At 39.2% G+C, this 14,500-nt stretch overlaps 1 protein-coding gene across 10 annotated transcripts in view; it reads left to right on the top strand.

Annotated features, from left to right (window-relative positions):
- mapk10 (mitogen-activated protein kinase 10) overlaps positions 1-14,500 on the top strand; it is a 43,733-nt gene that overhangs the window by 16,277 nt on the left and 12,956 nt on the right. For 9 of the 10 annotated variants that reach the window (XM_023280905.3, XM_023280903.3, XM_023280909.3 and 6 more), the window contains exons 3-8: positions 14-183; positions 4,630-4,759; positions 5,238-5,296; positions 5,761-5,899; positions 8,302-8,467; positions 9,121-9,192. In XM_023280905.3, the coding sequence (XP_023136673.1) occupies positions 14-183; positions 4,630-4,759; positions 5,238-5,296; positions 5,761-5,899; positions 8,302-8,467; positions 9,121-9,192 (736 nt within the window). Of the gene's footprint in view, positions 1-13; positions 184-4,629; positions 4,760-5,237; positions 5,297-5,760; positions 5,900-8,301; positions 8,468-9,120; positions 9,193-13,863; positions 13,936-14,500 lie in introns of all 10 variants that reach the window. The other variant, XM_035953130.2, reaches the window with a different exon arrangement.

Genomic DNA, 14,500 nt, shown 5'->3' with positions numbered 1-14,500 from the left:
TTGCCTAATGCAGGGTTTTGGAAAACAAGTGGATGTGTCATATATTGCCAAGCATTACAACATGAGCAAAAGCAAAGTGGACAACCAGTTCTACAGTGTGGAAGTGGGAGACTCTACCTTCACAGTTTTAAAACGCTACCAGAATTTAAAGCCCATTGGCTCTGGAGCTCAGGGAATAGTCTGGTAAGAACTCAACTATGCTTCTCTTTTATAACCTATTTCTTATCATGTCATGCTGTTTTGATGTCAGAGTAATTACAGAAGGACAATCGCTGTTTCTTGTATTCACTGTTGAGGTGAATGCGGTAGAGGACTGTGCAAAGCTTTAATGGTGGTAATTTAGCAATAGCAAAATATTCTCAGTTCTCCTGAAAACCTTCAGGGATGAGCAATTATAACATTGTAAAACATGTCCTTCAGCTATGTGACTCAGAAATCTTGTGGCGCAAAATGAAAAACAACCAGTAAACAAGGAAAGCTGCATGGTGAATGGAGACTAAACCTGCCATCTGATGCTAATGAGCATTTATTTGTACAACACTAAAAAATGCAGCCATGCTTTGTCTTATAATAAGCCAAGACGGACTGTGTTTTTTTTTATTCTAAGTTATTGATGTGAACTGGAAAAATATGGCATTCTTGAGGTAAATACTGAAAAATGTCTTTGTGTCTTTATCATTGTGTTACATTTTGAATTTTGAATTTGAATGAATGATTTTGTAAACAAAGCTAAATAATAAAGTAAGTAAGCCAAAAAGACAGTTTAAATTCTAATTCCGGTCACTAATAATTTCACGGTTGTGCCAGAACTGCAGAAATGTTTGCTTTTAACGGAATGTAGTTAGAGTAAATGGTTCATATTTGTCAATTTTTCAAATGAGACGTGTAGAATAAAGGGATTTTAATGAAATATCGTGATTTTAAGCTTATTTTTCAGGCAGGCTTTGAGCTTCAGAGGGTTAAAAAAGTGTGCAAACGGTAGCCTTGTGTTCCTCAATAGAAGCTGATAAATACTCAAGCTTGGCAAATATATATGTTAAAATGACATTCATCAGAAGAATCAAGATGAGCATTTCTGTCATAATTGAATCACAAATGTGGAGGCTCTGTGTTTGTGTCCTCTCCAGTGCTCTGGGCCGATGACATATCTTTTATTCAGAATATGGATGTGTGCGCCATAAGGGCCGAACAAGACGGGCACTTAAGTGAATCTTTAATCCAGATTGCAGAGAGAGCTCATATTCATTGTAATTCAACTCATGTCTGCCCTGTCAGAATGCAGTGGAACGACTGCCAAGGCTCCACTTAAAGGAATTCATCTTACATTCATTGTCAAATCACCAGGCGAATCTATAAGTTACACTCATGCTAATGTTGTGTCACCATGGCGATATACCTGCCTCAGAAATCCTCCCTGCAGCGTCCCGACTTGACATGCTTTATTTCCGTGCATCTTATATAGAATATGCGAAGATTCGGTTTCTCTCAGCAGCCTCTGCCCTCCACTTGCCCTCGTTCATTGTCCCTCCTTTGCTTCCCATGCCCTCAGCCCCTCTCCCCTTCCGTTCCAAAGCAATTTTGCGCATTTGCAAAGGAGCTTGGGCAGGCTGTAACTGCTAATGCTGGGATTGTGCCCATTTTAAGGATATCGTAGCGATGGACGGCAGTGAGTGCAAATCTAATTTAACCTGCTCTGCTGTGTGCTGCTTGTCCGTGCTCACAGCTGTCATCTGGTGTCATATGGTGATGGTATTACCACGACCCAACTGCATCAGACCCCCAAGACTGATGTCATATCTGACTGATTAATGAGATCAAGTGGGACGCGCCATGAAAATAGTCTCATTTACATGTTAACCCTCCTGTTGTCCTCATTTACGGGCACCAGAAAATATTGTTTCTTTGTCTGAAAAAAATCCAAAAATTCTGCAAAAAAATTCCCCAAATTTCTGACAATTTGCAAAACCTTTAGAAAGAAAATTCCAATAATTCCTTAAAAGTTTCCCTTAAAAGTTTTCTTTAAAAAAATCTCCCAATTTTGGAAAGAAAATTCTTGTAAATATTTTCAAAAAATGAGTAAAAATCTTCAAAAAATCCTAAAAATGTCTAAAATGATTACATATATGTAAGTAAAACTTCTAATATTCTCTTAAGAACATTCACATAAAAATCTACCAAAATCCAGGGAATTTTGCTGGATTTTGGTTGATTTTTTTTGTGAATGTTCTTAAGAAACATTTTTAACATTTCTTTTTTTCCCCCCAAAAAATGTTCAAAGATTTCCCAAAAATGTTCAAAATGTGGGCATCAAAAGTTTCACTGTGAAAATATTTTTTTTCCCTCATTTTCAAACTTTAAACCGGGTCACTTTTGACCCGCAGGACGACACGAGGGTTAACATACTACAGAAGTTTACGATTTGGTCACATTGTAATGGCAAAATAATTCAAAAATGACTTGCTTACGGTGCAGTATGTTTAGCCTAATCCTCAACTGGGAGAAATAATCACATTTACATGAACATCTGTCTGATTTTGCACAGAATTCCTTCCTTTTGTTTTGGCACAACACACAATGTGCATACAAGCAGACAGCGATCCAAAAGCTTATCTGCATTCTGCTTTTCTTATGCAATCAGTAAACTATTCTCCCAGTAAAGCCTGAGAACATGGTAATGAGGGAAAACTTGTTCTCGCCTGTCTTTGCTGCAACTAAGACTCACTCTGCCAACACTGTCGCCCACAAACATCCCAATCTGTGCACATCTCTGCCCTTATGACTCGTGCGCTTCGGTCAGGATGAGCTTTCAGAAGCATCTTAGGAGGGATGAAGGCTTTAAGTAGTTTAGCTGGTCATGACATCATCTTTCACTCAGCTAGAAAAGTGATGACTGCCTTAAATCCCTATTGGATCAATGCTTTTATGGAGGCTCCACTGTTTCCATGGTCACACATCATCCCTGGCCTGTGGTCTCCACAGAGACATGACGAACCACAGCGTCCCGCCCAGCCATCCACTGCAAGCCTACGTACAGATGCCTTGAAACTCGATTTGCGGCATCTTGTAGGGAGAATTTGTCAGAAAAAAAAGGCACACTCAGAGATATAGAGCTGAGAATGTGATGTGACATCTTTATGGCTGCTTTTTCTGTGCCGCCGTTCATTGAAAGCCAACATAACTCGCTGCAAAGAGCTAAAATCCCAGAAGGTTCTCGGGGGTTGGGATTGTGTTGAGCCAGCAAAGCACTTTGCACTCTGCTGCAATGGTCACTAAAAGAGAAACCATCTACATGTAGCTGAGATTTCCCCACCTGTTTCATTGCATTTCAGTATTTATTTTTTTGCTTATAATACAGCAGCATTTGTAATTTCTTTTCATAAATTGGTCATTTGACCTTCAAACCCCTTTTGGTTTGAAAGCCTTGTTAGCACTGAAAAATCACCAAAATGACACCAGCAACTGTAAAAACCCAAAGAGCAGTCAGATTTTCAACTTTTTGTTTGTCCTTCATCATATTGTACAGGATGTGCAGTTTTTTCTGGAAAACAAACCAAATCTTCTTACCCTAATTCAATCAAAATCGCTTTATTCTACATGTCTTGTGTAAAAATGTGCTAAAAATGAACCAATTGCACTAATGATATTCTGTAAATATCAGAAAAGTATGTGCTCCTTGGTGCAACCACAAGGGCAATAGTGACTCAGCTGCAACAAACAGTCACATTCCCACAAATATAGGAACTTTGTGGAAGAATTTGGCTGAACTGCATCCAGTGTATACATTGAGCAGGCAACAAGAAGGAAAACTATTTAAAATGTAAGTAGTAAAATGCCAACAGTATGTAGAGCTACTAAGTGTTGTTACACTTGTGGACCCGTGGAAAAATGCCGTTTATATTTTTTCACATTTTTAAGATTTTTTGGAAAATAAATAAAGAAAATCTACTTAAGTGTTTTCTTTTTATGAATCGTATGATTATAATTGTGTCAAAATTCACAGAAGATATTTTTAAATTCCTTCAACTCGATTGTGTTTTCAATTGAAATGCAGGACTTTGTACTGCAGTGAAAAATGAGGCCACAGTGACTAAAAATATGACAAAAAATATGAGCAAAAACACCCAGAAAGTGCTTGGTGATCAGAGGATTAATATTACCAAATACTGACATAGGAGACATCAGTGCTTGTGGTCGGGAAAAATGGAATAATAATTTGACATTTAGGGAGATATGCTTTATTGTTTGCTTAGAAGAGTTGATAAAATCAATGTCATTCTCACGTCTGTACAGAATATGTTTTTTAAAAAAGCCAAACCTATCTTAGCTTAGCATATACAGTGGACATATATATACCAGAACCTATAAAGCTAACAAATGAACACATCAGATCTGTTTGTGTTCATTAATGTTAACAACGGCTGTCCTCACAGATATGAGTTTAAAATAGCAATCTGCCATCTATTTGCATGAGCGTTTGTTTCCTTGGAGACGTGAGAAATCATCCTTTTGTTTTTTTGACCGATGACATTCACCACGAATCGTCACGTTGTCATGCAATCACACACGGAGACAATCATCCAGCCACGAATGCTAGAAGAATACTGATTTGTGCTGTTTTTCCCTCTGCAGTGCGGGCTATGATGCTGTCCTGGACAGAAACGTAGCCATTAAGAAGCTGAGCAGACCCTTCCAGAACCAGACCCACGCCAAGAGGGCATACCGGGAGTTGGTGCTCATGAAATGCGTCAATCACAAAAATGTGAGTGATTCAGCTGAGAGGTAACAAAGGAAGCAGGGAAGGAATGCAGGAAAGAGGAGAAAAAATGCATCCGTTGTCAGAGTGAAACACACTTATTAAACTGTTCCCCAGTCTGCGTCTATTTCTGTCTGAGGATAAATCCCTTCGCTACAAAACGCAGACAAGCCACTGGAATGTTGTGACCATGCTAAATTCTGCGCCTCCAGAAATGTACCCAACTGGCAGGAGAGTGAAACAGAGAGCACTTCAAGGCATGAATGTAATCACCAGCGCCGCTCTTTGTTCTCTTCTGTCTCCCTTTCCTATCTTCCACATTTATCCCCACTCTTTTGTTCCATTTCACTTCTTCCGTGTCTCTCGCTCAGCCGTGTCCTTCTCCAGGGTCAACTTGCATCCACAGTCTCGACCCATCTTTCATTACATGCGTGTATTTTTAACCGCTCTATGTTGACCCTCTATATGCTCTTCTCTCTTTCAGATTATCAGTTTATTAAATGTCTTCACACCACAGAAATCATTAGAGGAATTCCAGGATGTGTAAGTATAATAAACCTTTCTTTGCATAATGAAAAATATTGATTTAACACATATAATGAGCAAAGGGCAGATAGATGCTTTCATTTAATCAGATATAATAGATGTTGAAGAAAAAATGGGGACTGATTTTGTCATGTATTATGTTCTCATTACTCCTCCACATCTGCATTTGTGACAGCACTACCACTGGAGTGCAGACAGTGAAAGTACTCTAGTTGTAATGTGAAGCTGCTGGAGGTATCCTGTTCTCATCCTGAATGATAAATGAGCATGTGTTCACTTTTAGAACAATTTGTCGGTACACCGTACTGCAGAGGGATTCGTGCGTCTTTGTGGCACTTTTTATTTTTTCTGTCGGAAACGTTAGGAGGGCTGCGGAGACGACGAGCTCCTCAAATGCCAAATAAGTCATCAGTCACTCCTCTGGTAACCGCTCACGCTTCAATAAAGATCTCTCCCTGTAGGTATCTAGTGATGGAGCTGATGGATGCCAACTTGTGCCAGGTGATTCAGATGGAGCTCGACCACGAGAGAATGTCCTACCTGCTCTACCAGATGTTGTGTGGCATCAAACATCTGCACTCAGCCGGCATCATTCACAGGGTAGGAAAACAGGACAGTTCAGTTTTCTGGTTCATCTCCTGAATTTGTTCAGGTTTGTGGGTTTTTAAATCCATCGCAGTCCCAATTTGTAACCTAACATCTGTTACCGTCGATGTTAATTAGACTCCAAGGCGGTTCTGAGGAAACTCAACACGATTTAACCATCTAAACCTAGAAACCTGCAAGAAGGTTTAAATATCAGGTTGTTTTGTTTTAGAAAAATTCCAAAATTGCACCATATATCATACCTAAAAACTGTAAAAACAGAAACAATCATCAGAGTTTCATTTTTCGGTTCATAAGCATGTATAGTGTGATGTTCTTCCATGAGGAAAATTAACCAAAACTAAGCTTAAAGTTGTAGTATTTTTTTTATCATAATTACTTTATTCTACATGTCTTGTTCAAACATTCTCCAAAAATAAACCATTTGCACCAGGTCTTGTTCAAATTAAGATATATCCATCCATTATCTATTAACCGTTTAATCCTCATTAACGTCATGGGGGGCTGGAGTCTATCCCAGCTGACTTAGGGTGAAGGCAGGGGACACCCTGGACAGGTCACCAGTCTATCACAGGGCTACATATACAGACAAACAATCACACTCACATTCGCACCTACAGACAATTTAGAATCACCAGTTAACCTAAGCATGTTTTCAGAAAGGGAGAACATACAAACTCCACACAGGAGAAGATCCCAGGCCCAGGCTGGGACACAAACCGAAGATCTTCTAGCTGTGAGGCGACAGTGCTAAGCATCGAGCTACTGTACAGCCCTTAAATACGTTATATTAATATTTTATGAACTGCTCATGGCAACCAAGAAACCACTTAAGCAGCTTCTGTGTTTACAAAGAGCAGAGATGAGATGACAAGAGAGACTGAGACAAAGTAGTTAAAGCATGTTTGATTGACAAAGTAATTGCAACGTGGTTCAAAAACTGTATACAGAGGAGCAAGTTGTCAGCCAGTCAGTGGAAGATACATTCAGCATGGTTAAATATCTTTCTAGATTTGATATGTAGAATAGTGTGGAAAACACAAAGTACAGTGGGCACATGGAAAATGTTGTACGTGTTGATTCCATTTTCATTACAATTTTAGTAAAAGAAATAATCAAAAAAGCAACATTTTGTCTTATTTAATGGCAATGTAACTCAGTCTACATAAAAGACACTGAAGTTTTTTTGTACTTCTAGCCAGGTTGTGTTGTTTCCATAGAGATAAATATCTATGTATTGGAGTGAAAAAATAGCTAACAGTGAATATAAAAGTGAAAGGAAAAAAACACTCTGAACCCTCAGCTCGGGGTTAATTCAACAATTATTTAGCAGCAACATTATGACTGTAAAGGGCAGGTCCAAAAATACCCCCCATAAAATGTCAGGATGTCATTTTTTAGACCTTGATTTTTGTGATTACACAAATAAGATATAGTGTGTTAATTGAGTTTTAAAGTTGCTGTTTGGTGGATTTTGGTACCTTCAGACAGAGCCAATGTAGCAGTCCCTAATGTCCAATCTTTGTGCTAAGCTAAGCTAACAGACTTCTGGCTTTAGAGCTGGGTAGGCAGAAATTTGGCAAACAGAAAGTTTGCTCTTTTCACCAGACAAGCATGAGCATTTCCATATGACCATGCAACCCAAGCATGATCATAAACAGGTATGTAAACATGTAATTAAATGATTAAATTAGCAATAGTTGCAACCATGTGCCTTTGATTGCAGTTAGTAGAAGCATAAACAATTAGTCAAACAGTCAGCGTAGCCACTTATCGCCAGCTTTCATTGTGAATCTAAGTACACTGAACCCACCACTGCGACACATTTACATGTCACAGAATAAATCAGATTAGCTGCTTACATGCCCAGAAGACCAGTAAGTTGCCCAGTCCTAGGAGTTTGTTTTGCTGATATTGACCTGTTTCACTGCGGTTACTGTCAGACTTAGACATGTGCATCTTCTTTGTTTTGTGTAGGCAGTTGTTGCCAATTCTTGAATAATGACTTCTCCTGTAGGATTTTTTGCCAACAAATTCATCATCAGAAGGGGCGTGCATGCACATCTGCATTTATTTACATGTGTTGTCAATGGAAATGCTGTTTTTCAGATTTTCTAAAGCCTGATTAGGTGCAGAAGTCTAGTTTCCTTTCAGACAGATTGAATTCCAATATTCTCAAAGGTTATTAAGAAACATTTGTCCAATGATGCCCCAGTTTTAAATGTAAAGATAAATGTATTCTCAGAGTGGACATGTCTATGTGTCAATCTTCCTTATTTTTAACCATAAATGATATTAATAAATAGGTTAAAGTGGCAGTAAACATTTGGGGGAAAAAAGTTTTGCATTTTGCATAGTTATGTAGAGTTTCTCTGTCGTTCTCATCCCCTCACCAGGATCTCAAACCAAGCAATATAGTGGTGAAGTCAGACTGCACCCTGAAGATCCTGGACTTTGGTCTGGCCAGGACTGCAGGCACCAGTTTCATGATGACCCCTTATGTGGTGACCAGATACTACAGAGCCCCGGAGGTCATCCTGGGAATGGGATACAAAGAGAACGGTGAGGATGACTATTTGAACATTTTGCTTGCATCAAATTCAAACATCTTTAAAGGATACAAGAGTAATCATCCATAGTCCATTGATGGAGACTACAACAGGCAGCAGGAGCATCTGACTATAGCAAAAGATCTCATTTTTCATGGGCGTTAATGATGAGGAAAATAAAATCACACAGATGTTTGATGATGATTCCAAATGAAAGTGTGAAACCTAATCTACCATTCTGGTTGAGCTGCACTTGAGTGAATTGAAGTGTTGGAGGTATGAATCACTGATTAAAAGCCGCCAGAACATCAAGACATGTGATTGAATGCCAGCCCAGCTATGACTCATTAGCCTTATTCCTCCCAAGAACGGAAGCCTGCGGGCTCTACGGCTTTGAATATCCAGCCACCAGTTAGTCCCCGCGAGGCTCTAGTTTTCATTTTTTCTGCTTTTCTTCTGCTCCCTGTCTGTATCTGTATTTCATTCAGATTTATCTCTCTGTAACACGCCTCTGTCTAATTATTTATCCCTCTCGCTGAATAACTGCTAGTTTCTAATCACTGTTGCTTCTCAGGAGGCTCACTGTGGATGACACTAACCTTTTTTGCTTTCCCCTCTTTTCCTTTTTGCTGCCTCTGTGTCTCACCCTCACCTCTATGCGTGCAGTGGATATTTGGTCGGTGGGGTGCATTATGGGAGAAATGGTGCGCCACAAAATCCTTTTTCCTGGCCGGGACTGTATCCTTGTTAAGACACAGAAATGTTATCCCATGGTAACTTTGTTTGTTTCATTTTTCTTGAAAATACTGGCGAAAATGTTGATTATTATATATAAAGCAGCCATGTTGGGATTCAACACACATTTAAAATATTCTTCCAGAGTTTAGGAATGTCATGTCAGTTAAAAAAAAATTATATGAAACTGTTGCAGATGTGCATATGGGTAAAGTTAAAATAGATGCTCATGACATACCTCTCAGGTGATATTCAGCCAATTTCTGCTTCCATTTAATCATTTTACACTTTTTAGTTACACTCAATTTGCAGATAGCAGGCCTGATGTTTGCTGTATGTTTCTGAGGTGAACTAAAAAACATTCTGGCTTCATAACACACCTTTATACAACTTATCTTCTTTTAACACTTTCCATATAACCTACAGTAACATCACAACCTTTATTCCTCCTCATATATTCTGGCAAATTCTGTTTCTGAATATTTAAGTGAGTGTTATTTGGAGAGTTTGGAGCTACCTGGTGCATTTCTCTCGCAGCGAGGAGGGGGGGGGGTGTAATTGCATCCCCGAGGTGACTTCTTTCAGCACGGTGAATAAAGAGTTCCCATGCTGTGTCTGTGCACGTGTGCGTACATGTGAGATACATCTTTGCCATCTGAGAGTCCCTACATGTGTGAGTCAGACACAGTTATTAAGCATTCAGTGCTGAATCTTGAATATATTCCCTTTGAGCATCTGTTTATAGCAGCTTGTTGGGTAGAGCGAGGAAAGTTGAAAGGTTAAAGGTGGAGCTTTTCAGCATGTTTAATAGGTAAGCTGAAAAATATGCTACAATAGGGAATATTAAAATAAGGAAGAGGCAAGGTACAAGTGATTTTATATGTTAGAGCAATAGTGTCAAACTCATTTTAGTTCAGGGGCCACATTCAGCCCAATTTGATCTCAAGTGGGCCGGACCAGTACAATCAGAGCACAATAACCAATAAATAACTCCAAATTTTTCCTTTGTTTTAGTCCAAAAATGTGCATTCTGAAAATATTCAAATTTAATAAACTAGCTTTTTACAAAACATCATGAACAACCTGAAATTTGTTAAGAAAAATGAATTCAATTTTAACAGTATTATGCCTCAGTTTATCATTTACACACTACAAATTACAGATCCCAGAGTGTCTACAAAGGAACAAAACATTTAGTCACAGGTATCTGGAACTGAATGATATCAAAAACAAGACAAAATATTACCAAAATGAGACACAAAACAACAAAACTGAGAAACAAAATGACAAAAATAATTGACCAAAAAGTTACAAAGTGACAAAAAAGGACAAATGACACAAGCGAGACAATAAATGGCAGAAGTGTGAAACAAAACGACAAAAGCGATACACAAGATAATGAATAAAATTAAACAGAAAATGAAAAGAATGAGACAAAAAACAGAAGCGAGATGAAAAGGAAACACAAAACGGCAAAAATGAGAAACGATAACTCAGACAAAAAAAAGGCAACAAAAAAACAACACAAAATTTTCCAAAAATAAGACGCAAAATGACAAAAGAACAATGAGCAATTGAGTATTTTACTTTAAGATCAAAACAACTTGTCAAGGTCTAGGAATTATTTTAAATTTAGAGTTTTACAAATTTACAATCTGCAGTTCATGTCTTCTCTGTAATTTTTACACTTTACAAAGTCATCCTGGGGGCCGGATTGGACCCTCTGGCGGGCCGGTTTTGGCCCGTGGGCCGCATGTTTGCCACCCCGTGTTAGAGGGTAAATGCAGTATTTTTCTTATTGTCGACTCCCATGGAAAGACTAAAACCTGCTAACATGCTTTAGCTAAAGCCTAATTTGATTTCTCAGTCCCATAGACTCCTACTGTTACCCAAAACTAATTAAAACACATGAATGAGCCGCACAGTTATGCTGCATGACATGTTGCTTCATTATGATGAATGCGGACACTGCTGCTGCTGAAAATAGTTCCAGAACACTATTTACTCCTATTTGTTTCCTAAAACAAAGTCAGCCAGTGATCCATAATTGAAAATAAAAGTGTATACATTAGTGACTCGCTATAAAAGATTTAAAACTGGCATGCAGGCTCAGTGTGTAGCTCCTGAAATGTAAAAAAAGCTGTGTGCAGCTCCTTGCTTATTGCTCTGTTGTAACCCCACCTTCCTCTAAATCATAACAATATCCAGATAAACCAGAGATTTATAGACTGTAAGAACTGAAAAGCAAGTAGAAAGCAGCCCATATGTAGTGCTGTGGTGGTGCACAGAGACTAAAGATGCACTTAAAAGCACTGTGTTTCTTGTTCTACTGCAGCCCTCTCATGTGCCCGCTGCTATTTGACAGAGTACAGAGATTAATGGCAGCAGAGATACACATAATTGTTGTGGACGGAGCACACATGCCCACAGAGAGGATCATGTGTGGGTCGCTGAGTGGCGCACGTCTTAGCATATTGCTGGTTTTGGTCATTTCATGGGCTTTGCAGACAGCAACAGAAATGTGGAGTTTTAAAATGATGATAATTTAAGTTCTTAAGAGGGAGATAGTCGGTGAGAAACACCAGAGCAGTGTGTCTGCAGGTGTTTGTGGTAAAACTCTCCTCTCTGCAGCCCCTGAACATGCAGTCCCTGAAAGATTAATGCTCTGGAAAACTAGAAAACCCTGCAATGAGCTCATCAATATCTCTCTCCTTCCTTCTGTCTCTGCTCACACAATGACTTGAAATTCTTATTATCTAATATCTTCCTGTAGATCAATGAAGTTTAGCCACGCATACTTTTGTTAATCTCCTGCATATGGATCAGCTCTGGACTCGGCTGCTCCTCGTCTTCATTTACTTCATAAACTTTTCGACCTGACGTATCGATCTGGCAAAGTTATCTGCACCTTCCTGAGACTCTGTCAGAGGATGATATAGAATCTGTCGGGTCGCTGTGGCCTGCAGGGTTTAGTGGCTGTTTGATGATGGATCAGTACAGCAGCGTGTTAATTAAGATGAAGGTAGAATGCACAGGTACGCAGTAGCAGATATTTAAATATTAAACTAACTAGATTGTCATTAGCCGATAATAGGAATGCATCACACCTTGTTATCTTGTTTGGTTGTTACTTGAGCGCTAATGACACAGTGTGGGAGGATGTTTTCCACCTCCATGACAGTAAGCAGTACAGCTGCCACTACCTACTGTTTCTCAGTGAACTCTTTAATTCTTTCTGTAAATTAAATATAGCTGGAGCAACATCAGTGTGTTTTAGTGACAATTTGACTTGAAATGTAAAGTACCAAACATGATTTTACTATTTGACAGATGAGTTAACGCGAACATATTTGGAAACCTATATGATGAGAGGAAATCAATAGAGCAAAACCCTGTAATAGTTGAGGAATTAGGCTGTTTGTAATCATCCAAAACACTTCATAGTGTTCATGGACTGTTTCAAGGTATTTAGCCAGCCCTGATCAGCAGCCTAAATTAGCTACCTTGGTTGTGTTTATAGCAAATGAAACCAGCAGAACAACGGTATAATCGCAACTATAAAAATCTTAATGTTTTATATTAGTGTTTAGTAGATTTATTTTGATAGGAAGCCATTCTGTCGCCGTTAGAAATTCTTAATCACTCTAACCACAGTTTAAACTACATTAGAGCATCTTTAGCTTCCATATTGTAGCATACTGTGTTTCTGAGTGAAACTATGTAAATGAGATTCAGTTATAAAAACGATTGAATTGAAATCCTTCAGATTTAAGTGGCTTTTGGTATAAAAATACTCAAAAATAGTTCTTTGAAACATATTTCCAGGTGACAAATTAGAGGAAAACCCAAAATTAAGTGTCCTTTTAAGGTCACCATGTGCAACTTCAGAGCTCATGGCATCGATTTTTAAAGTTTCTGGAAATCTGCTAGAGAGATTGAATATCATTCTTCCAAAAGATTTTCCTCATTTGATGTTTTGATGACAATGATGAAGAGCGCCGTCTAACACATCGGTCTAAAGTTTCCCATTGGTTCAACTAGGTAGAGATCTGGTGACTGTGAAGTCCACAGCAAATGACTCGCATTATTTTCATTTTCAAGCTAAAACTCTCCCACAGCAAAACAGAGTCACCTGATCTCCTCACTGAAAGAGTCCATGGTTCAGATTTTTCCTTTAATTTGTCACTTGTCTGTTTGTACCAACCAAATAAAGAAAAATTAACAATTAACACAAGTATATAGTAGCATAACTTGGAAAATGTATTTATTTCACTTTAGAGCAGCTACAATCAGTGTTTCTATAATAATAATATATAAAATTAAATTCTCAAAACAATATGACAATGTGAAAGAGGTCAGCAGAGAATTACTGCTCAAAACTATTACTCTCTTTTGCCTTTACTGAGCTTTATAGTGAATTCCAAGTGTTTAGTTTAGTTGCTGACATGCTTTTGATGGCAACTGTGAAATGTTTCTTCCTGATTAAAAACAGGAGATAGATACAGTCAGCAGCTTTCTGGTGAAGATTTAGCAGCTACAGAGTCGAATATTTCCCTCAGTAAATGACATAAACAGAGCTAAAAGAGATGCTGAACTTGGAGGCGTCACGGCCAGAAACTTGACGATGTGTGTGTGTGTGTGCTTGTGCACGTATGTGTCTGTGTGTGACCGCAGTGGACATGTGGTCAGTAGGCTGCATCTTTGGAGAGGTGATAAGAGGGACAGTGCTGTTCCCTGGGACGGACCGTATCCTTCCGACCGTCTGCCGCTCCATCACTCCGTTTCACATGTGAACCTGAATGCAGCAGGAGCCCGGCAGCAGTGCTGTTCAGGTACAATGATGCCCTCATTTCACGAAGCGAAGAGCTCAACACACAGCGGAGCATCATGCTTTCTGGCACCGACACACGGAGGAAAAACACCTCAAGCTGTCTGAGTGAATCCAGCTACTTACTAAAGAGCCATGGATAAGAGACTTAGCGGATGAAAAAAAATTGCACCACTGAGCACTGGGTGGATCACAGCCAATGTGAAATGGAGACAAAACGGAGGAAGTTTGAGGCGTTCCAGCAAAATGAAGAAATAGGGATCTCTGGTGGCCCTGGCAGCTAAGTGCCTCCACTGGCACTCTGTGTGAGAACATGGGCAGGGGAGGGGGTCAGCTGGAGTGTGGAGGGGTAAGAGAGAAGACATTCGTTGTCAAGGAGGAAGGAAAATGCAAACTGACACACCCACCAATGGCACAAATGCCCACACAGTCAGCTACACGAACATGTGCATGTCAGTCAATAACTCATATTCAGCAGGAGGT

The sequence above is a fragment of the Amphiprion ocellaris genome, chromosome 17, assembly GCF_022539595.1.
Source record: "Amphiprion ocellaris isolate individual 3 ecotype Okinawa chromosome 17, ASM2253959v1, whole genome shotgun sequence".
NCBI classification, from domain to species: Eukaryota; Metazoa; Chordata; class Actinopteri; family Pomacentridae; genus Amphiprion; species Amphiprion ocellaris.
The sequence above is the reverse complement of the archived record's forward strand: the minus strand, read 5'-3'. Positions and strand labels throughout refer to the sequence as shown.